The following is a 26149-nucleotide window of genomic DNA, read 5'->3' on the forward strand; positions in this document are numbered from 1 at the left end:
CTCCAAACACCGTCAATTAAAGTGCTGTTACAGGGTTGTAAATGCCTTATTATCGTGCCATATAGGGACACTACTAGAGTTCTCCAAATACCTTCAATTGGAGTGTTGATTAGAGTTGTAAATGCCCTATAATATTGCCATTTGGAGACACTACTAGAGTGCTCCAAACACCTTTAATTGGAGTGTTCTATTAGGGTTGCAAATGCCCTATTATCTTGCAGTATAGAGACACTACTAGAGTGCTGCAAACACCTTCAACTGCAGTATTTTATTAGGGGTTACAAAGGTCCTATTATCTTACCATAGAGAGAGACTACTAGAGTGCTCCAAACACTTTCAATTGGAGTGTTGTATTTGGATTATAAGTGCCCTATTATCTTGCCATCTAGCGACACTACTAGAGTGCTCCAAACACATTCAATTGGAGTATTGTATTAAGGTTGTAAATGCCCTATTGTCTTGCCATATAGAGACACTACTAGAGTGCTCCAAACACCTTCAATTGGAGTGTTGTATTAGGGATGCAACTACTCTCTTCTCTTGCAATATGAAGACAATACAAGAGGGCTCCAAACACCTTCAATTGGAGTGTTGTATTAGGGTTGTAAATACTCGATTATGTTGCCATATAAAGACGCTACGAGAGTACTCCAAACACCTTCAATTGGAGTATTGTATTAGGGTTGTAAATGCCTGATTATCTTACCATATAGAGACGCTACTAGAGTGCTCCAAACACTATCAATTGGAGTATTGTATTAGGGTTGTAAATACCCTATTATCTTGCTATATAGGGACACTACTAGAGTGCTCCAAACACCTTCAATTCGAGTGTTGTATTAGGGTTGTAAATGTCCTATTCTAGCCATCTGGAGACACTACTAGAGTGCTCCAAACACCTTCAATTAGAGTGTTGTATTAGGGTTGTAAATGCCCTATTATCTTGCTATATAAAGACGCTACTAGTGTGCTCCAAACACCATCAATTGGAGTGTTCTATTAGGGTTGTAAATGCCCTATTATCTTGCCATTTGGAGACACTACTAGAGTGCACCAAACACCTTCAATTGGAGTGTGGTATTAGGGTTGTAAATGCCCTATTATCTTGCTATATAGAGAAGCTACTAGTGTGCTCCAAACATCATGAATTGGAGTATTGTATTAGGGTTGTAAATGTTTTATTAACTTACCACCTAGTAGTGTGCTCCAAACACAGTCAAGCTACTAGTGTGCCATATAGGGATACTACTAGAGTGCTCCAAATACCTTCAATTGGGAATTAGGGTAAGGAGGTTGTAAATGTCCGATTATCTTGCCATATGGAGATGCTACTGATAGGGTGGAAATCAATGCCAATAATATTTATAGCCCTAATGTTTACTCTACTATCGATTCACAAGCGCATAAATCTATTGTATAATATAGATTGGGGTGTCGATCCACAGGGATGGTGTATTAAGAGATCTAAGATGTAAACTAAGGTCTAGGTTATCGGTTCCTTTAGGTAGGTTGACTGTGTTTGGTTGACTGATTGTTAGTTTCTCGGTTGTAATGTTGGATTGCAACAAAGAACTAATAGTAGATTAAGTGTTTAGAAGATGTGCTTTTAGAGAATCAGACATTCTATCATTCAAACTTATATAATCTAGGTTCTATTTGTCACAACAATAGCGTACGGTCTGTCACCAACCGCATGTTATTGCTAATACCTATCAGTTACAAAGTTACTCAAAAGCATGCTGCTCTGTCACTATCTGCACACGTTTGGCTAAACCATACAAAGTATGGTTTCAACTCCAGTCGGAATCGCACACGGTTTGGCCTGAATCGCACGCGCCTTGTACTGGTATCTCTGCGATCTGAGAGCTGCTAATTCTATCCTAGTGTTGATCTCCGGTTAGTCTCGCAACACCCTAACTGAGTAAGTACCTGTCAGGTACTTAGCACAATTGCATGTAGATTAATGATAAGTCATAATTACTAATATTACAAAAAGATCAAGTTCACTTGGTCGGTCCTTCCTCTAACCTTTGGTAATAGCAATAATCAAGATTACCCCACTATCAGTGATGGAATGCGACATTCGTCTGCTAAACCACTTCCCAATAGGTCCGTTAACTGTGGTTCGAATACAAGCGGTCAACCGGTCAGTCTATTCTACTTGTATCTAGGATAACTTATATTCTTTGAATATTGGTTAACCCCAATTAGGTATGAATGGATTGTACACTCCATTCATACGAGGTCACTTTAAGCACAAAATAAACAAGAATACAAAACATAAAATCTCAGTAAAAATTTAGATCATAGTGCAAAGATAATCTAAATGAACAACTAGATTAAACTCATAAAAATTCAAGATTACATGTCTTCACCCTAGAATAGGGTTGCTTAGCTGCTCATGGCGGGTTCAACAACAAAAAAAACAAAGTACATAAAGAGGGAGAGCAATAGAGAGAGATGGAGGGAAAAGACCTATGCTGCCCCTTATCTCATGCACGCTGTCTTTACGCCTTGTTCCTTCCTCCTCTCCTAGTAGATACTTTGCTATTCCTTATTGATTTCTCCTTTGCATAGCCTCCACTAGAGTGAAAACTCTAGTTCTAAGTGCTCTCAGATATGTATGTTCTTCTGTGGTTCCAGAGATTCAAGAGACTTTTCTTCCCAGGTGTCCATTTGCTTAAATAGGCCTTGGTTGGAAAATTAGATATGTAATTGCTGTTCTGGCAATTATCGCGTGCAGATGCCGGAATAGCATGCGGTTTGATTGAGAGCCGCACGGGCGGTTATAACCTCCTGCGATAGCTCTTCCGAGTAGCATGCGGATAAAGGCATCCATGCGCCCGAGGTTGAGGTGTCAGAATTGCGTGTTTTATGCCTGTTTTTGCCCAATATCATTGAAAATATGCAATTCTCTAAAATCTAGTGAAATAACAAAAAAAAATATGACTCTCCATAAAATAAGCAATTGTAACTCGACAAATGGCAATAATATAGGCTAAGTGATAGGAAAAATAGTGACTTATCAGCTACTAGAGTGCTCCAAACACCATCAATTGGAGTGTTGTATTAGGGTTGTAAATTTCCTATTATCTTGCCATATAGGGACACTAGAGTCCTCCAAATACCATGAATTGGGATGCTGTATTAGGGTTGTAAATGCCCTATTATCTAGCCATTAGGAGACACTACTACAGTGCTCAAAACAACTTCAATTGGAGTGTTTTATTTGGATTGTAAATGTCCTATTATCTAGCCATTTGGAAACACTTGTAGAGTGCTCCAAACACCTTTAATTGTAGTGTTGTATTAGAATTGTAAATGCCTTATTATTTTCCAATATAGGGACACTACTAGAGTGCTCCAAACACTTTCAATTTGAGTGTTGTATTAGGGTTGTAAATCCCCCATTATCTTGCCATATAGAGACACTACTACAGTGCTACAAACACCTTAAATTGGAGTGTTCTATTAGGGATGTAAATGCCATACTATGTTGCTATATAGAGACACTACTACAGTGCTACAAACACCTTAAATTGGAGTGTTGTATTAGGGATGTAAATGCCATATTATGTTGCTATATAGAGGACACTACAAGTGTGCTCCAAACACCATCAATTGGAGTGCTTTATTGGGGTTGTAAATGCTCTATTATCTTTCCATCTGGAGACATAACTAGAGTGCTCCAAACACTTTCAATTTGGGTGTTGAATTAGGGTTGTAAATGCCCTATTATCTTGCAATCGGGAGACACTACTAGAGTGGTCCAAACACGTTCAATTATTAAGGTAGTAAATGGCTCACTATCTTGCCATATAGGGACACTACTAGAGTGCTCCAAATACCTTCAATTGGAGTGTTATATTAGGGTTGTAGATGCCCCATACTACTAGAGTGCCCCAAACACCATCAATTGGAGACTTGTATTGGGGTTGTAAATGGTCTATTATCTTGCCATCTGGAGATACTACTAGAGTGCTCCAAACACATTCAATTGGAGTATTGTATTAGGGTTGAAAATGCACTATTATCTTGCTATATAGGGACACTACTAGAGTGCTCCAAACACCTTCAATTGGAGTGATTTATTAGGGTTGTAAAGGCCCTATTACCTTGCCATATAGAGACACTACTAGAGTGCTCCAAACACCTTCAATTAGAGTATTGTATTAGGGTTGTAAATGCCTTATTATCTTGCCCTATAAGGACACTACTAGAGTGCTCCAAACACCTTCAATTTGAGTGTTGAATTAGGGTTGTAAATGCCCGATTATCTTGCCATATAGAGACACTACTGGAGTGGTCGAAACATCATCAATTGGAGTGTTGTATTAGGGTTGTAAATGCCCTATTATCATGTCATATAGAGATACTACTACAATGCTACAAACACCTTAAATTGTAGTGTTGTATTAGGGTTGTAAATTCCCTATTAGCTTGCCATATAGAGACACTACTAGAGTGCTGCAAACAACTTCGATTGGAATTTTCTATTAGGGTTGTACATGCGTAATTATCTAATCATATAAAGACACTAATAGAGTGCTGCAAACACCTTCAATTGAAATATTGTATTAGGGTTGCAACTACTGAGTTCTCTTGCCATTTGGAACACTTCAAGAGTGCCCCAAACACCGTCAATTGGAGTGTTGTATTAGGGTTGTAAATTCCTGATTATCTTGCCATATAGAGACGCTACAGGAGTGCTGCAAACGCCATCAATTGGAGTGTTGTATTAGGGTTGTAAATTCCCTATTGGCTTGCCATATAGAGAGACACTACTAGAGTGCTCCAAACAACTTCGATTGGAGTTTTCTATTAGGGTTCTAAATGCGCTCTTATCTTATCATATAAAGACACTAATAGAGTGCTCCGAACACCTTCAATTGAAATGTTGTATTTGGGTTGCAACTACTCAGTTCTCTTGCCATATGGAGACACTTCAAGCATGCTTCAAACGCCTTCAATTGGAGTGTTGTATTAGGGTTGTAAATTCCCGATTATCTTGCAATAAAGAGACGCTACTGGAGTGCTCCAAAAACCTTCAATTGGAGTGTTGTATTAAGGTTGTAAATTCCTGATTATCTTGCCATATAAAGACACTGGAGTGCTCGAAACACAATCAATTGGTGTGTTGTATTTGGGTTGTAAATGCCCTATTATCTTGCCATATAAACTACTAGAGTGCTCCAGACAACATCAATTGGATTGTTGTATAAGGTTTGTAAATGCCATATAATCTTGCCATCTGGAGACACTACTAGAGTGCTACAAACACCTTCAATTGGAGAGCTGTATTAGGGTTATAAATGCCCTATTATCTTCCCATATAGGGACACTAATATAGTGTTCCAAACACCATCAATTGGAGTGTTGAATAAGGGTTGTAAATGCATCTTGGCATATAGAGACACTACTAGAGTTCTCCAAACACCTTCAATTGGAGTGTTGTGTTAGGATTGTAAATGCCCTATTATCTTGCCATATGGAGACACTACTAGAGTGCTCCAAACACCTTCAATTGGAGTGATTTATTAGGGTTGTTAAGGCCCTATTATCTTGCCATATAGAGACACTACTAGAGTGCTCCAAACACCTTCAATTGGAGTGATTTATTAGGGTTGTAAAGGCCCTATTATCTTGCCATATAGAGACATTACAAGAGTGCTGCAAACACCTTCTATTAGAGTGTTGTATTAGGGTTGTAAATGCCTAATAATCTTGCCGTATCAGGACACTACTAGAGTGCTCCAAACACCTTCAATTGGAGTGTTGAATTAGGGTTGTAAATGCCCGATTATCTTGCCATATAGAGACATTACTGGAGTGGTCCAAACACCATCAATTGGAGTGTTGTATTAGGGTTGTAAATGCCCTATTATCATGTCATATAGAGACACTACTACAATGCTACATACACCTTAAATTGTAGTGTTGTATTAGGGTTGTAAATTCCCTATTAGTTTGCCATATAGAGACACTACTAGAGTGCTCCAAACAACTTCGATTGGAGTTTTCTATTAGGGTTGTAAATGCGCTATTATCTAATCATATAAAGACACTAATAGAGTGCTCCAAACACCTTTAATTGGATTGTTGTATTGGGGTTGCAGCTACTCAGTTCTCTTGCCATATGGAGACACTTCAAGAGTGCTCCAAACACCTTCAATTGGAGTGTTGTATTCGGATTGTAAATTCCCGATTATCTTGCCATATAGACGCTACTGGAGTGCTCCAAACACCATCAATTGGAGTGTTGTAGTAGGGTTGTGAATTCCCAATTAGCTTGCCATATAGAGACACTACTAGAGTGCTCCAAACAACTTCGATTGGAGTGTTCTATTAGGGTTGTAAATGCGCTATTATCTTGCCATATAGTGACACTACTAGACTGCTCCAAATACTTTTAATTGGAATATTGTATTAGGGTTGCAACTACTCTGTTCTCTTGCCATATGAAGACACTACAAGAGTGCTCCAAACACATTCAATTGGAGTGTTGTATAAAGATTGTAAATGCCCGATTATCTTGCCATATAGAGACGCTACTGGAGTGGTCCAAACACCATCAATTGGAGTGTTGTATTAGGGTTGCAACTACTCTGTCCTCTTGCCACTTGGAGACACTTCAAGAGTGCTCCAAACACCTTCAATTGGAGTGTTGTATTAGGATTATAAATGCCCGATTATCTTTCCATATAGAGACGCTACTTGAGTGCTCGAAATACCATCAATTGGAGTGTTTTATTAGGGTATTAAATTCCCGATTATCTTCCCATATAGAGACGCTAGTGGAGTTCTACAAACACCATAAATTGGAGTGCTGTATTAGGGTTGTAAAATGCCCTGCAATCTTGCCCATATAGGGACACTACTAAAGTGCTCCAAACACTGTCAATTGGAGTGTTGTACTAGGGTTGTAAATGCCCAATTATCTAGCCATCTGGAGACACTACAAGAGTGCTCCAAACACCATCAATTGTAGTGTTTTGTTGTGGTTGTAAATGCCCTATTATCTTGCCATATATGGACACTACTAGAGCGCTCCAAATACCTTAAATTTGAGTGTCGTATTAGGGTTATAAATGTCGTATGATATTGCCATCTGGGGGTGCTACTAGAGTGCTCCTAACACCTTAAATTGGAGTGTTGTACTAGGGTTGCAAAGGCCCTATTATCATGCAATATAGTGACACTACTAGAGTGCTCCAAAGACATTCAATTGGAGTGTTGTTTTAGGTTTGTATATGCCCTATATTATCATGCCATATACGGACACTACTAGAGTGGTCCAAACACCTTCAATTGGAGTGTTGTATTAGGGTTGTAAATTCCCTATTATATAGTCATTTGGAGACACTACTAGAGTGGTCTAAAGACCTTCAATTGTAGTGTTGTATTAGGATATAAATGCCATATTATGTTGCTATATAGAGACGCTACTAGTGTCCTCCAAACACCATCAATTGGAGTGTTGTATTGGGGTTGTAAATGCTCTATTATCTTGCCATCTGGAGACACTACTAGAGTGCTCCAAACACCTTCAATTGGAGTGTTGTATTAGGGTTGAAGATGCCCTATTATCTTGCTATATAGGGACACTACTAGAGTGCTCCAAACATCTTCAATTGGAGTGCTGAATTAGGGTTGTAAATGCCCTCTTATCTTGCAATCTGGAGACACTACTAGAGTGTAATCCAAACGTCTTCAAATCGAGTTGCCATACAGGGACACTACTAGAGTGCTCCATATACTTTCAATTGGAGTGTTGTATTAGGGTTGTAAATGTCCTATAATATTGCAATTTGGAGACACTCCTAGAGTACTCCAAACACCTTCAATTGGAGTGTTGTATGAGTGTGGTAAAGGCCATTTAATCTTGCCATATAGAGACACTACTAGAGTAACCCAAAGACCTTCAATTAGAGTGTTGTATTATGGTTGTAAATGCCCTTTTATCTAGCCATATGGAGACACTACTAGAGTGCTCGAAAGACCTTCAATTAGAGTGTTGTATAAGGGTGGTAAATGCCCTATTATATTGCTATATACAGACGCTGCAAGTGTGCTCCAAACACCATCAATTGGGGTGTTATATTTGGGTTGTCAATGACCACTTATATTGCAATCTAGAGACACTACAAGAGTGATCCAAACATCTTCAATTCGAGTGTTGTATTAGGGTTTTAAATGCCCTATTATCTTGCCATATAGGGACTACTAGAGTATTCCATATACCTTCAATTGGAGTGTTGTATTAGGATTGTAAATGCCCTATAATATTGCCTTTTGGAGACACTACTAGAGTGCTCCAAACACCTTCAATTGGAGTGTTGTATTAGGGTTGTAAAGGCCCTTTTATCTTGCCATATAGAGACACTACTAGAGTGATCCAAACATCTACAAATCGAGTTGCCATACAGGTACACTTAGAGTGCTCCATATAACTTCAATTGGAGTGTTGTATTAGGGTTGTAAATGCCCTATAATATTGCCATTTGGAGACACTACTAGAGTGCTCAAAACACCTTCAGTTGGAGGGTTGTAAAGGCCCTTTTATCTTGTCACTACTAGAGTACCCCAAAGACCTTCAATTGGAGTGTTGTATTATGGTTGTAAATGCCCTTTTATCTAGCCATCTGGAAATACTAATGAAATGCTCGTAACACCTTTAATTAGAGTGTTGTATAAGGGTGATAAATGCCCTATTATCTTCCTATATTGAGACGCTACTAGTGTACTCCAAACACCATCAATTGGAGTGTTGTATTAGGGTTGTAAATGACCGCTTATATTGCAATCTGGAGACACTACAAGAGTGATCCAAACATATTCAATTCGAGTGTTGTATTAGGGTTGCAAATGCTCTATTATCTTGCCATACATGGACAGTACTAGAGTGCTCAAAATACCTTCAATTGGAGTGTTGTATTAGGGTTATAAATACTCTCTAATATCGCCATTCGGAGACACTACTAGAGTGCTCCAAACACCTTAAATTGGAGTGTTGTATTAGGTTTGTAAAGGCCTACTTGCCATATAGAGTCACTACTAGAGTGCCCCAAAGACCTTCAATTGGAGTGTTGTATTATGGTTGTAAATGCCCTTTTATCTAGCCATATGTAGTCACTACTAGAGTTCTCGAAAGACCTTCAATTAGAGTGTTGTATAAGGGTGAAAAATGCTCTATTATCTTGCTATATAGAGACGCTACTACTGTGCTCCAAACGCCATCAATTGAAGTGTTGTATTAGGGTTGTAAATGCCGTAATATCTTACCGTATATAGACATTACTAGAGCACCAAACACCTTTAATTGGAGTGTTTTATTAGGTTACAATTACCCTCTTATGTTGTCATCTGGAGACACTACTAGAGCGCTACAAAGACTTTCAATTGCAGTGTTGTATTAGGGTTGTCCCTACCATCTTATCTTGCCATATAGAGACGCTACTAGAGCGCTCCAAACACCTGCATTTGGAGTGTTGTATTAGAGTTGTAAATGTCATATTGTCTTGCCATATAGAGAAACTACTAGAGTGCTCCAGACATCATCAATTGGATTGTTGTATAAGGGTTATAAATGCCATATAATCTTGCCATATGTAGTCACTACTAGAGTAGTCCAAACACCTTCAATTGGAGTATTGTATTAGGGTTGTAAATGCCCTATTATCATGCCATATAGAGACACTACTACAGTGCTACATACACCTTAAATTGGAGTACTCCAAACAACTAAACCCTAAATCCTAAACCCTAAACACCTTCAATTGGAGTATTGTATTAGGGTTGTAAATTCCCTATTATCTTGCCATATAGAGACACCACTAGAGTGCTCCAAACAACTTTGATTGGAGTGTTCTATTAGGGTTGTAAATGCGCTATTATCTTGCCATATAGAGACACTACTAGAGTGCTCCAAATACCTTCAATTGGAATGTGTATTACGGTTGCAACTACTCTGTTCTGTTGCCATATGGAGACACTTCAAGAGTGCTCCAAACACCTTAAATTGGAGTGTTGCATTATGGTTGTAAATGCCCTTTTATCTAGCCATTTGGAAACACTAATAAAGTGCTCGTAAGACCTTTAATTAGAGTGTTTTATAAGAGTGATAAATGCCCTATTATCTTCTTATATAGAGACGCTACTAGTGTGCTCCAAACACCATCAATTGGTGTGTTGTATTAGGGTTGTAAATGACCTCTTATATTGCCATATAGAGACACTACTACAGTGCTACATACACCTTAAATTGTAGTATTGTATTAGGGTTGTAAATTGCCTATTATCTTGCCATATTGAGACACTACTAGAGTGCTCCAAACAACTACGATTGGAGTGTTGAATTAGGGTTATAAATGCCCGATTATCATGCCATATAGAGATACTACTAGAGTGGTCCAAACACCATCAATTGGTGTATTGTATTAGGGTTGTAAATGCCCTATTATCATGCCATATAGAGACACTACTAGAGTGCTACATACACCTTAAATTGTAGTGTTGTATTAGGATTGTAAATGCCCGATTACCTTGCCATATAGAGACGCTAGTGGAGTACTCCAAACACCATCAATTGGAGTGTTGTATTTGGATTGTAAATACCCTATTATCTTGCCATAAAGAGACACTACTAGAGTGCTCAAAACACCATAAATTGGAGTGTTGCATTAGGGTTGTAAAATGCCATCTTGCGATATAGGGACACTACTAAAGTGTGCTCCAAACACCTTCAATTGGAGTGTTGTATTAGGGTTGTAAATGCTCTATTATCTTGATATCTAGATACACTACTTGAGTGCCCCAAACACCTTCAATTGGAGTGTTGTATTAGGGTAGCGACTACCCTCCTCTCTTGCCATACAGAGCCATTACTAGAGTCTTTCAAACACCTTTAATTGGAGTGTTGTATAAGGGTTATAAAGGTCCTATTATCTTGCCATATCTCTACACTACTAGAGTGCTCCAATAACCTTCAATTGGAGTATTGTATTTGGATTGCAAATGCCTATTATTTTGCCATCTGATGATACTACTAGAGTGCTCCAAACACCTTCAATTGGAGTGTTATTTTAGGGTTGTAAATGCCATATTATCTAGCAATAAAGAGACACTCCTAGAGTTCCCCAAACACCTTCAATTTGAGTATTGTATTAGGGTTCAAAATGCCTTAATATGGAGACACTACTAGAGGGCTCCAAACACCTTCAATTGGAGTGTTGTATTATGGTAGCAACTTCCCTCTTCTCTTGCCATATATGGATACTACTGGAGTGCTCCAAATACCAATAATTACAGTGTTGTATTAGGGTTATAAATGCCCTAGTATCTTGCAATTTAGAGACATACCAGAGTGCTCCAAACACCTTTAATTAGAGTGTTGTATTAGGGCTGTAAATACCCTATTATCTTTCCATCTGGAGACACTACTAGAGTGCTCCAAACACCTTGAATTGGAGTGTTGCATTAGGGTTGTAAAAGCCCTATTATCTTGCCATATAGTGGTCCAAACACTTTCAATTGGAGTATTGTATTAGGTTGTAAAGGTCCTATTATCTTGCCATATGGAGACACCTACTAGAGTGCTCCAAAGACCTTCAATTGGAGTGTTTTACTTGGGATGCAATTACCATCTTCTCTTGCCATATAGAGACATTACTATAGTGCTTCAAACACCTTCAATTGAAGTATTGTATTGCGGTTGTAAATGACTTATTATCTTACCGTATGGAGACAATACAAGAGTGCTCCAAACACCTTTAATTCGAGTGTTATATTAGGGTTGAAAATGCCTTATTATCTTGAAATCTGGTGAGACTTCTAAGAGTGCTCCAAGTTCCATCAATTGGAGTGTTATATTATGATCGTAAATGCCCAATTATCTTGTAATATAGGGACACAACTAGAGTGCTCCAAACACCTTCAATTGAAGTGTTGTATTAAGGTTGCAAATGTCTTATTATCTTGTCATGTGGTGACAGTACTAGAGTGATCCAAACACCATCAACTGGAGTGTTGTATTGGGATTGTAAATGCCTTATTATCTTGTCATGTGGTAACAGTAATACCCTATTAACTTGCCATATGTAGACACTACTAGAGTGCCCCAAACACCATCAATTGGAGTGTTGTATTAGGGTTGTAAATGCCCTATTATCTTGTAATCTAGGGACACTACTAGAGTGCTCCAAGTACTTTCAATTGGGGTGTTTTATTTGGGTTACAACTACCTTCTTTTGTTGCCATATGGAGACACTACTAGAGTGCTGAAAAGATTTTCAATTGGAGTGTTGTATTAGGGTTGCAACTACCATCTTCTCTTGCCATATAGAGCCATTACTAGAGTGCTCCGAACACCTTCAATTGGAGTGTTGTATAAGGGTTGTAAAGGTCCTATTATCTTGCCATATAAAGACACTACTAGAGTGCTCCAAACACCTTCAATTGGAGTGTTGTATTTGGATTGTAAATGCCCTATTATTTTGCCATCTGGAGATACACCTAGAGTTCCCCAAACACCTTCAATTTGAGTATTGTATTAGGGTTGAAAATGCCCTAATCTGGAGACACTACTAGAGTGCTCCAAACACCTTCAATTGGAGTGTTGTATTAGGTAGCAACTAGCATCTTCTCTTGTCATATAGAGACATTACTAGAGTGCTCCAAGCACCTTCAGTTGGAGTATTATATTGGGATTGTAAATAACATATTATCTTGCCATATAGAGACACTACAAGAGTGCTCCAAACACCTTCAATTGGAGTGTTATGTTAGGGTTGTAAATGCCCCATTATCTTGCAATATGGGAACACTACTAGAGTGCTCAAAACACCTTCAATTTGACTATTATATTATGGTTATAAATGTCCTATATATTATCTTGTCATATAGGGACACTATTAGAATGCTCCAAATACCTTCAATTGAAGTGTTGCATTAGGGTCGTAAATGCTCTATTATCTTGTCACGTGGAGACACTATTAGAGTGTTCCAAACCCCTTCAATTGAAATGTTATATTATCTAAGGTGTCAGCTTTGCAATGGAGGTTTTGATCTAAAACAAAAATATTTTGTTACCTCAATTAGGTGATATGAATTCTAGCTCTGGCTGCAAATGACCGATTGCTTTTTCTTTCTTTTATCAAATTAGTCATGAGAACAGTTCATTAAGTGCCCAGTTTTGTATACCCACTCCTAAATATATGTGTCCATTAGTCAAATCGATCGCTTTAATATAATAAATATGTTGTTCCTATATACTTATTTTATTCCTTACTTTAAAATTACTATCATCGGAAATGCATGTGACTATGTGTGTTTTAAAATTTCGTTTGTTATTTGTAAAATATATATTATTCTTGTGAACATTTATTATGTGAATTTAACAATTAGTAATTATCTGTAACACTTATATGGTTATACTTCTCTTGACATGTTTAATTAGTTATGATACCGAGATCACATGATTGATTATATTTCGTTATAGTTTCGTACAAATACCAGGCATGTTTTGAGAAGATGTAACCTAAAAGTGGTAAAAAGAACTATATAAATGCAAAAAAATAGCCAAGTGTTCATACAATTTTTTTTCATTAAGAGTAAGTAGTTAAATATTAAAAACAAATAGTCACATATGCATTTTGGATAAATATATATGAAAAGTAACTAACATATAGGTATTAATGAAATTAATTTATATGTTGACCACTAAATATATATATTAAAAAAGGGTAAGGCTAAGGAGCTATGAGTTGCATAGACCTACGGTGCTACGGCTCAATATTCGAGTTTTCAAAATCCAAACGGTCGATCGGAACCGTTAATCTTGTTCTCCATATTAATATGTGTTTGGAGACCAAATTTTATATCTTTTGGAAATTTTTTACTATTTTTTTAGATAGGTAGAAAATCAGTTGATCTAAAAAATTATGCACCATTCAGATATTTGATTTTCTACTTATCTAAAAATATTATTCTATAAATTATAAATTATATTAAACATTTTATAAAAATTATTTCATCAATCATGGTATAAATTATAAATTATCTTATCAATTATTTTAATAAGTTTATTTTTATATTTCTATATTTTGAAACTAACAAAAATTTATAAGGTAAATTTATAAGGTAAATTTATAAAATTTATAAAAATATAAAACATTAGGATCGGTTATTTACTAATAACTGATCCAGATTACTATCAGGATCGGTTATTAGTAAATAACCGATCCTAATAACTTAATCAAGATCGGTTATTTACTAATAACCGATCCTGATAGTTATCTGGATTGGTTTTAGTAAATAACCGATCCTAATCCTTTATATTTACTATTATAGTATTATATTATCTTATTTAATAATATATTTCTGAATTTTTTTTTAAAACAGCCAAAAAAGTAAGTTACAAGAAAATTAAAATTTGAAAACTACTTATAACATGAAATAAAATAAGCTAATAAATTACATGTAACATGAAAAAAAAGAAGTTACAATTAAGGAAGCCTATAAACATGAATTACAAAAGTCATAAATATTGAAGAATAACTTGCATGGTCCGTCGTCCAGTGTTTCAATGCATTCCTGAAGAAAACAAATAAAATCCTTAAGTCATCAATATTAGTAATCAACCGATCCTAATGTTTTATATTACTCAAATATGGGTTAATTTTTTAATAAATTATCTTGCAAAAAATAAGCTACTAAAAATGGGTTAATTTTCTAAAAATTATATTATTTTTGAAAAATTTGTTTAAAACAGCCAAAAACAATAACATTAAAATTTTTAAAAATTAAATAAGCTATTAAAAATGACATTAAAAATAAAAAAAATAAGCTACTAATTAAATTATATATAACATGAAAAAAGAATGTTACAAGAAAATATAATAACATGAATTACAAAAGTCATGAATGTTGAAGAATAAATTGCATGTTTCCCATCGTCCAGCGTTTGAATGCATCATGAAGAAAAAAAATAAATTCCTTAAGTCATCAATATTGAAGAATATTAAATTTATTTTTATATTTTGACATACCAATAAAAATTTAGGGATTGTTGCCAGTGGGAACTTCTTCAATCCATTCTCCTTCATTATGATTTCTGCGCATGTGACTTGTTTCATTATCCTCATCTGTTGGTAAAGATGTCATGCCAGTGAAAAACGGTGGTATCTCATCAAAATAATCGTACGCTTCTTCGTCGTCCACATTATCACTACTGATGATACGTCCTTTCCCAGAGAGGACAACATGTCTTGAATGATCGGTCGGATCAGTTACGTAGAACACTTGCGTGGCTTGTCTTGCAAGTATAAATGGATCATCCTTGTAAGTATAAATGGATCATCCTTGTAAGTATAAATGGATCATCCTTGTAAGTATAAATGGATCATCCTTGTATCCAATCTTACTAAAATCCACCAAAATAAAACCATCGTCGTCGACTTTAACCCCCTACGGTTATTGACCCATTTACACATAAATAACGGGATCTTAAATCTTTTGTAATCTAGCTCCCAAATTTTTTCAATATACCCGTAATATGACATCGATTCATGTGATGGTCAGGCACCTTTAGGATCTGAAAAATCACTCGAAATGGCTACTAACGTCACTCCACTGTTTTGCATGGTAATCTTTGAATCTTGATTTCTTGTGTAAAATGTATACTCGTTGATGTCATATTTTTGGAAGGTCACCACGACATGGACTGAACCAAGAGCCAATAATTTGACAGTTTCTTTAATGTTTTCTCCCTCTAGAGCTTGCATGACTTTACGTGTAAACCATCCTTTAAACTTTTTATTGTGTTCGCCGATCAACCATTTGTCAGATTTCTTAGGATTTTATTGCTGCAAGAGAGTCATATGCTCATCTCATAAAGGATGAACGTCAGTGAGGTGTTGCAAAACATGGAAATGTGCTAGTGACATCGTTTTACTATCGGGCACGAATAATTTTGCATCGATTGTGCCTACCCCGTGAAGTCTACCCTCGTGCTGAGATTTAGGGATGCCGATAGCTTTGACATCATCCATATAATTAGTACAAAACTCAATAACCTCTTCGGCAGCATAAGCTCCTACAATGTTGCTCTCAGGACGATATCGATTCCTGATATATGCCTTTAACAATCCCATGTATGTCTCGAACGGATACATGTACCACAAGAAAACAGGTCCACACATCTTAATTTCTCTAATTAGATTAACGATTAAATGAACCATAATATATAAAAAAAATACGGCGGAAAATACATTTCAAGATAACAAAGAGTCACAACAACCTCCTTCTGCAGAGCATCTAACGTATCAGGATCAGTTACTTTGCAACAAATGGCGTTCAAGAAAAAACAAAGTTTTGTGATGGTTTGCCTAACACACTTTGGCAATATGCCTCAAATTACAACATGAAGAAGCTGTGTCATTAAAACATTACAGTCGTGAGACTTCATTCCTGTCAATTTTAAATCTTCCCGTGAAACTAGGTTTTTAATATTTGAAGAATATCCATATGGAACTTTGACACCATGAAGGCATTCACATAAGCTTTTATTCTCTTCTTTCGATAGCATATGCATTGTGGGTTTTAGAAATGTACAAAATTTCTCATTTTCTCTTTCCTTCTCTGCTGATTGTAGATCCAGCCGTATGTTCAAGAATTGCATGTCTTTCCGAGCATTGATACCGCCCTTAGTCTTACCCGGAATATTCAATAATGTTCCAACCATGCTATCACATACATTTTTAACCACATGCATCACATTAAGACAGTGTCGAACCTCTAAGTTCTACCAGTATGGTAAATTCCAAAATATTGACCTCTTCTTCCAACTAATTTTTGGTGCCCCTTTCTTTCTCACCACCTTTTTTTTAAATTTTCTAAATTGAACTTTGATATCCTTCACTCGCGAATAAACAACTTTACCGGTTAATGGATAATTTACTCTGGTATTCTCGGTCTTTCCATTTAATACTTTTTTTCTCTTTTGGTGTGCGTGGTTGGCAGGAAGAAATTTATGATGAATGATGTACACGTTTTTAGAGGAATTAGGTAGCCACACATTGACTATATCATCCAGGCAAATAGGGTACGCTTTCTCTCCGTTGACACTATAACCCGACAAATTTTCATAAGTCGAAAAACATTAATGGTGCAGAAAATTATGGCCTGTAAAGTGAATTTCTCCTTGCTATATGCATCAAATATCTGCACTCCGGGTTGCTATAATTCTTTTAAATCATTGATCAATGGTGCTAGATACACATCTATGTCGTTCCCGGGCTGTTTGGGTCCTGATATGAGCAAGGTCATCATGATGTATTTACGTTTCATACATAACCAAGGCAGAAGATTATAAATGCACAATAGAACCGGCCAACTGCTATGCTTACTGCTCATGCTACTGTGCGGATTTATTCCATCTGCACTTAGCCCAAGCTTAAGATTTCTCGGGTCATGTCTGAATTCAGGAAACTCTCTGTCAATATTTCTCCATTGAGGAGAATCAGCGGGGTGCTGTAATTTTCTATCTTTTTTTTCGATTATCGGAATGCCAACGCACTAATTTTGCATCTTTAGCATTTGAGAACAAACGTTTGAATCTCAGTTTCACGGGGAGGTACCACAATGCTTTTGCCGGAGGTCCTTTATTCGGTTTATAATCATCACTTTTATCGCTAGTTAACTGCTTTGGTTTATAACGTGATGCACCACATTTTGGACACTCATGAAGATCTTTATACTCATTTCAATATAATATACAATCATTTGGATACACATGTATTCTTTGAACTTCCACTGGGCACAATATTTTCTTTGCTTCATAAACATTAGGTGGTATCTCGTTTCCATCCGGAAGCATTTTTTTTAAAGTTTGTAATAACTCAGTAAAACTTCTATCACTCCAACTGTTAAGATGCTTTAAGGTTATACAATTTTAATACACCTTTCAATTTTGAAAATTTAGAACAACCAGGATACAATTCCTTATTAGAATCTTCGTACAAATTTTTAAATAAACAATATTGCTTATCATTATCAAAATTCTCTTCTAAATCACGTAACATTTGATCAAAATTATCACATTTATCTACCACCATATCATCATCTTCTTCGGTATGATATTCCTGATGCTCAGTACGAGTACCTATGTCGGTTTCTAATCCCCATAGATCATTCCCGTCATTTCCACTTGTATGGTATTTCTGATGCTCAGAACCAGTACCTATGTCGGTTGGCAAACTCTCACCATGCCATATCCAACACTTATATCCTTGCTTGAATCCACGGCGGATTAAATGGTTCCTCACTTGGTTCGGGTTGGAAATTTTTTGACCATTGTTACAATCATGACAATGACACGACATCAGTGCACTCCCCTTATTCGCCATATCTTCCATAGCAACTCTGATAAATTCCTCGACACCTGTCATATATTCATCAGATAGACGTGATGTTTCGTACATCCAACTGCGGTCCATCTGCAATTATAATAAAACACAATTAATTAAGAACAAGGTTGGGGTACTCAATTGTGTTCACAATAGGGCTTACATTGGGCCGGGTTACCATCCTATCCCACTCTTTGAATACTTTGTCTTAGTAGTGACCACATGTTAGTCGTGTTTTAGCATTTAAGAAAATTTCGGCTGCATTTCCCCTTATTAGTTCCCCGAGTATTCGGGGAACTAATAAGGGGAAATGCACCCGAAATTTTCTTAAATGTTAAAACACGACTAACATGTGGCCTAAATGAGACAAAGTATTCAAAGAGTAGTTCCAAAATGGGGACTATTCAAAATTAATCTCTAATGGATTAATTTTGAACGGGTATCATGGCCTAAAGGCATTAATCATGCGGTTGTGGCTCATAAGACAATACTCTAGCTACATACCTAATATAAATACATCTACGTACTCTAGCTATACTCTTATAAAAAAAACACATTAATGCACAAAACTAATTAAACATGAGTTTTAGGTTGTACTTACAAGTTTTTTTTGGATGCCGGATCGAGTGAGATGAAGATCGCTGCACCAAATGTCTCAATAATAGCAAATCTACAAAATTAAACCATCGATCGGAACCTAATTAAGAGATGTATATATATAACATGCTATCCTAGAACTTGAAATAAAAAAAACTCAATAATAGCTCATATATAGCATATATATAGCAAACTCAAAAGCGTGTGCATGCAAATCTTGAAATAAGAAGAGGTATTCAAACTTGTAAAGAAAATCTCTACATATAAAGAATAGCTCATATATAGCTCATATATTAGCTCATATATAGCATATATATAGCATATATATGCAAATCTCCACATATAAAGAAAAACATGAAATGAGAAGAGGTATTCAAACTTAAAAGCGTGTGGAATCAATAAAAGAGTTGAATTAAGGCCTATATTTAGATTTTGAGCGGGGATCATAACTCACTTTTTGTATAGGATTTAGGGTTTAGGGTTTTGAGAAGAATCAGAGCCTATAAATGGTGCTCCATTAAAAGCAAACTTGAGAAAATAGATGATCAATTAATGTACCTGAGAAAAGAGAGCTGAGATAGCTGAATTAATGTAGGGCGAGATAGCTGCTGCGCTAATTAAGAGAGGCGAGGCCTAGGAAGAGAGACACACAAATATTATGTCAAGAATTGGACTGAATTAACTTTTAATATGCACTATTAGGATCGGTTGTTATAAACAACCGATCCTAATTAGCATTAATTAGGATTGATTTTTATAAAACACCGATTCCAATAGCATCAGGATCGGTTGTTATAAACAACTGATCCTAATTAATGAACTTTAGGTTCGGTTGTTTGTTAGAACTGATCCTGATACTATTAGGATCGGTTTTGAAATACAACTGATCCTAATTAATGAACTATTAGGATCGATTGTCTATAAAAATCGATCCTGATAGGATCGGCTATATGAAACAACTGATCCTAATAGTTCATAAATTAGGATCGGTTGACCATAAAACCCGATCTGAATAGTATTTAGGATCGGATGTTTTAAAAAAACCGATCCAGATAGGTATTAGGATCAATTATTTTATATAGCCGATTCAAATAGGCCGATCCTAATTCTAGCTTTTCCACTGGTGTTATTTGCGCCTTTCAGTTCGACTATGTATGAAGTATTTCTTTCTTTGTGCTTGAAGTACTGATTTTAAATATTTCTTCTTCTTTTTTGATAAAGAGACTGATCTAAAGTATTGTAACTACTTTTGTATAGAACTATGTAGTGTTTCTATACAAATGTTTTTATCAGAAGTCCAACAATTATATTTTCTAACATTTTTTGTGCTGCTATGTACAACATCTTGTAAGTTGTAATGCACGACCAGAACAAGACATGCATGCAGTTCTCTCTGCATTAGAATTAAGTTAGCAATAACTGCAAGTGAATGAATATAAAGTTTCTGAGAGAGTTATATATTGAAACTGAGTCATACATTAATTAACAGATAAGCATTACATAGTTCTAAGAAAGGAAAAGGAAAATGAAATGGAAATTATCTAAGCTACATAAGATTTCTAAGAGAAGCATACATAGTTCTTTTAAACTTAGCCTACATTTCCAGAAACTCACTAATTCAACTTTTAGAAAGAAATTATAGTAAAACTATAGATAAGGTCCTTTATGGTTACGACTTTTCATTAGAGGTTCAGGAGATAAAAATTAAACATAAAGGACCATTTGTTTTTTTCTTAATAGATGATGGCAATTAGTTAGTGGATGTAGAACAAGAGGAGGATTTGGATGAGCTGCAATCCTCCTTTAGACCAGTGCTTTTGGTAGGGAAGAGATCTAGGGTTTTGAGAGGTCGGCAACATGGTGGAAGAGCTGCACTAAAATCCATTGTAGCCATCCATTCCTCTGCAGCCATGCCAGCCATAGGATCTTCATCTAGGGTTTCAGCAGAATCTAGTTTTCCGACGAGATCAAGCCCCGGAACAGTTACTTCATGGAAATTATAACCCTATGAAAAATAAAAATAATTTAGAATCCAGTATTCTTTCCATATTAAGGAGTACAGACAATATGCTTGAGGTTATAAATAAAGAAAATAGAATAGCCTATGAAGCTAAGAGGAGCAAGGTGTATGAGGTTGTGTCTTTACATTGGTTTGAGCAGCAATTTGTACTATTTTGGTTTTGTTATCAATAATGTAATTTGTATCCTCTATATTGTGGTGGTTAGGCAATATTCCTGGATGAACATTAGAAATTCATAGTTATTGAATAATTCTTGAAATGTTTTGTTATCAAAGATATAATCAAGATAACTTCTTCGACAAACCTTCTTATTAGTTCATTCGTTCTTACATTAGGAGCTTGGCTCGTGGTTCATGAACTAATCAACTTTAAGTTTGATTACTCATAAGTCTGAACTACATGGAAAAAATATTGCATAATTCCACTGCTGTGTAAATTAAGCAGTGCAAAATTTCATACTGAAATTTATAATTTACCTTTTGTTTTTTTTTTAAAACAAAAGGCAAAACTTTATTTGAAATAACAATTTTCTTTTTAGAAGTGCACCTGAGGAGTGAAACATGGAGTGGTGGTTGTATGAGGATGTGGTAGCAAAAGCCCATGGGGAGTCAGAGGAGTAGCAGTCGGTGCTGTTGGGGATGTTGGCGGCGGTGACACATCCTCAGCAACTGCTGCCGCCGTCTGTTGGTGATGGTGGTTGTTCAGCAGCAGCAGTTGGTGGTGACGGCAGAGGCGCCGCCTCAACTTCTGGCGCTCACGTGCCTTGTGATTTTGGAACCAATAAAATACATTCTTGCCTTCAATCTTGCCGTAGAATGAGAGGTGTGCTGTGATCTGCTGTATCTGTGCGGCGTTCGGGGTGCGCACGCCACTTCGGTACATCTCTTCCAGGATCATCACTTGCTCTGGTGTGGGGCACCACCTAGTTGAAGGAGTTTGAGGCATTTTTGTTTTCTTTGGTGAGTTGAGTTGTGAATAGTAGAGAATATAAGTGAGGTTTATTTGTCAATATATGATACTTCCAGGGTTGTAGGGGGGTATTTATAGAACTAGGGGACCAAAAGGATGTAGGTTTGGGATGTAGCGCTAGGTGCATGAGAGAGGCAGAGAGAGTGAGTTCTGAGGGAGATGAGACAAATGACAAAAGGGATGTGGAGTTAAGGAAGAGAGAGAAAAGTGTGATGTATCATTCATTCATGGTCATGGCTCTTCCCTAGTTAGTATAGTAATGCTACATATATAGCATGATGTAGCCACTTGATATAATTTTTGCATGATAAAGGATATGCTTCTGGGATGAACTTAATTATGTGTCTTCCTATTGCTTTTAGTGTTGATTACTTATTATATTTTTTAATTAAGATTAAATTTTGATATCTCTATTTTATTTTTTCGGACTCCTCCGATAATAATTAAACTTACATAAAGAGGTCAACTCTATCACTATTTAATATTTATGCTAGCTTGTGATTCTTGTAGTGTATCATTTTTTAAAAGTTCCTTTAATTGCATTTCATACTAATGATTTAAAAAAAAAAAAAAAGACAAGTTGCCCATTTCATTGATCGAAATATGGATAATTACACCATCACAGTCACAATTTGTTCCAAGACTAGAGTCAACCAAAAGAGCAACAAAAAAACATTCAACAAGTCATACATCATCCAAAGCTTAACACTTGTAATACTCCAAAAATAGACTAATGTTGCTAAAACTAAGCCACTAAGTAATGGGCTGAGGCTAATTATATCTAAATGACAAAATTGGAGTTTAGTCTTCATAAGCATCTAGGTCATCTCAGGAGTAGCCCCATCCGAGCCAGCTGTTGGTTGGTAAACAACTACCTTCATAGGCATGTACTGAGCTAATGGAATTGCATCTTCTCAACTACGTACTTGTACTTGCTTAACAATTCAAATATGTTTTCTTAATGGTTATATCCGTATAAGGAATTATAAGGTTTTAGTGCCATAAATTTTTAGTTTCATCAAATGCTCTAATATACATTTGCATTTATATTTTCCTATTTAAAATCTAAATGTCGAATTCAAGCATTGATTTTTGATCTTTTACACGATAAATTTGTGTAAGTAAAATTTATACTTTTTGAATCTAATTAATTGTAATAGATGAATTTTAGTTCATTAATTTTTGACCTATTGATCTAGTACAACATAAATTTTAGAAACTATAAAAATTTATGCCAGACGCATTGCTCAAAACTGTTTGGATTTGATGTTCGAGTCTATAATGTGAAATATGAATGGAAAAGAGAAGTTCTGATATTTGGTGGTACCAAACCTCATGACTTTGGAATCCCCTCCTGAAAAACATTATGTGAGTTTAATTTTGTCAAAAAGAAAAAAAAAAAGATAATTCTTGGTCGAATCATTGGTATAAGGAAAAATGATTTTGGTTTCTCGGATAAACTTTAACTTGTCCATCAATGGACTAGTGTCATACACTCATACTGGCCGCGTGCAAATGTATATAAATTTGAACTTTGAATATGGTTGGATCTTAATAAAGTATCATGTATATAACTATTGTTTTTTCTTCTTTTGCCTATACTTAATTTAGCAAATTGAAAATATTAATTTTTATTTTCCAAAAGCAAATAACACCAAGATTCTAACTATTAAAAGTAACATTTTTACTTTCGATAGTACTTGTTTATATGGCAACTAACTCTCACACCCGACCAGGTGTGATCAATTCAAGGAGAAACTAACTTCGCTTAGCCATGAATGAAGATATAGATATCAAGATATTCATTCAAAAAAAAGATATAGATATCAAGATATGAGTTTATAAGAGTTAGGCCTATGTTGAAAGATCGATTGTAATCAATTAGTGACCAGATCTGAATTATTGACAAATTTCAGGGCAAAAAGATGAAGCTGAGGTGCTGTCCTGCATGCTGATAGCTTCACAGTGGCATTCAAGACAAGATTCAATGAGAGAGAGAGAGAGAGACACTAATGATTTTTCTTTCAACCGTTGAGAATTTGAGAGAGACTCTGTGCAAGCCTCTGTACAAGCCTCAGCCTTTCGATTTCCTCGTGATTAGAGCCGGCACAAATAACTAGGACATCAGATGGTGGGAAATTGCTTGTCAGCCGGTTATAAGCTTTCCTGTCTGGTATTCTACTTGAAGGGAATCTGATTTTGATAGTTACAATAATAAGGTGATGATGAGCAAATATATAGGGTGGTGATTAGGACCCCATATACCTCTATCCTATATAAATTTGCATCATAAAATATATACACTAGTAACAACATACAAAAAAGTAACCGTATGTATAATAATATGTAGCCTGTATATAGGCTAATTGCCTAATTGTTTAGGCTTATTTGTTCTAAGATTATGGTGAATGAGTAGTAATTAATAGCTCTGTGGATTCTTTTCAAACTTTTTTTACAAGAGTGAAGGGCATGGCACTAATTTTGAGGAAATTAAAAGGAGAACAGCAATATATGGTACCGCTTCTCATTAATTTAGCCAATTTATGGGCTTGTTCTGAGAATTAACTACTGATCTTGCTTTATGCTGTGCCATATCTATTGCTACCGTTCAATGCCTTTTATTTAATAATATAAATATATATATAGGTTAATTCTATCTCCGGTGCCAGCACAAAAGATGATGTATATTCAAATGTTCATATTTTTAATAGTATTGATGGATATATCCTGTGGATGGTTCAATTTGTGTTGTTGGTACCACAGGCTATACAGTGATTTCAGTTATAGATTGAAACATATTTAAGCAAAAGAAAACTTTAATCAACCAATTTATCATTAGTCGAGAAACATTAACTTGGTTTTATTTCAAAGATATCTTAAACTTCTTTTAATTAAATCTACATCTGTTTATAGGAAAGAGATCTTATCATCATGTGTGTTAGATAGGTCTAGATAATTTTATTATTCTTAGTTTAACTTTAGGGCCGGGACTTATATTTTTTATTAGGATTTATATAGTAGACTTGTTATTACTAAACATGAATTCTCTTCTTTGATAAAATTAAGTTAAACTGGTCAATGAAATAATATAATTAAAAAAAATGAAAGTATTAAATTAACAAGAAATCAAATAAAGAATTGTAATAGTACTTGCTTCACTTCATTTCTTCCTTTGTGTTTCTGTTAGGGTTTAGGCATAACACATAGTGCATTTGAGGAGAGAACAAAAGATCTAAACAATTTGTATCCATATTTTTCATCTGCTTTCTTTTGTTCTAGTTCTGTATTGCTTGCTTCTATATCCTTCTCTATTACAAAAATGAAACCCTAGCTACTGAAATTCAATGGAGAACTTGATAATTTAAATGAATTTTTACAACTTATATATTATCGTTAGATTCTGAATTCTCTAATCAGATTTGGAGTTTCTGATGAACAAGATTTGCTTCTAAATTGACCTTCGTTTTAATCTCTTTCTGTTGAATTGAACTCAGTCTTTCATTTAAAATTTGTTAGATCACAACATAAGCCAATCGATCTCCTTAAATTTGAGATAATTATTTGCTAAAAGTAGAAGAGCTAGAACCACTTTCCATTTTAAAATGCATACCATGCACGACAGTTAACAGTAATACAATATATTTAAAAAAATCATGAACAAAGAGGAGTTCATTAATTGAATTATTGTTTGATATATTTAATTCTTGCATGCAATGACAAAGAAGTAAACCGTTGCATTTCTAGAAATAATGACTATCCCTTGCATGCGGTAGCAAAAGGAAAATATGCATGAGATCACATTCAACTAAAGTTTGTGTCCTTTATTGTTCATTTATGGACATATTTAGTTATTGTAATAGCTCACTAAATATTAGTCATATGTTAAACAATATTAGTTAATTGTTAAATGAAAATCATAACTTCAATATTATACGAGTAAAATAAATGTGTCGCTTACATTGCCGAGCTATATTTTATAGGTAATGCATATTTTTAACCAAACATGGTTATATGTCAATCAAAATATCATATTTGTTAATACCATAAAAAAAAAAATTTCGATAGATTCAACAGTTAACAGACTTAAATTGTCTCTTCATCGCATTTGTCATGTCATGAAACAATAATCAATCATGTAATATTCGTACAACATATATAGCG

General features: G+C 35.4%; 1 protein-coding gene and 1 long non-coding RNA gene across 2 annotated transcripts; both read right to left on the bottom strand.

Moving 5' to 3' along the window:
• Positions 1-17959: 17959 nt before the first annotated feature.
• On the bottom strand, positions 17960-19606 carry LOC144575074 (uncharacterized). The gene is made up of 3 exons (XR_013518351.1): positions 19557-19606; positions 19003-19071; positions 17960-18491 (listed from the first exon to the last, which is right to left on the bottom strand). It is a non-coding gene; the product is annotated as an uncharacterized LOC144575074 (long non-coding RNA).
• Positions 19607-20748: 1142 nt separating this feature from the next.
• LOC144575239 (WUSCHEL-related homeobox 3A-like) lies at positions 20749-21964 on the bottom strand. The gene is made up of 2 exons (XM_078325350.1): positions 21566-21964; positions 20749-21003 (listed from the first exon to the last, which is right to left on the bottom strand). The coding sequence occupies exons 1-2, from the start codon at positions 21962-21964 to the stop codon at positions 20749-20751; spliced, it is 654 nt and encodes a 217-aa protein (XP_078181476.1).
• Between the last annotated feature and the right edge of the window lie 4185 nt (positions 21965-26149).

Source organism: Carex rostrata, chromosome 23 (genome assembly GCF_964058835.1).
Source record: "Carex rostrata chromosome 23, lpCarRost1.2, whole genome shotgun sequence".
NCBI lineage: Eukaryota > Viridiplantae > Streptophyta > Magnoliopsida > Poales > Cyperaceae > Carex > Carex rostrata.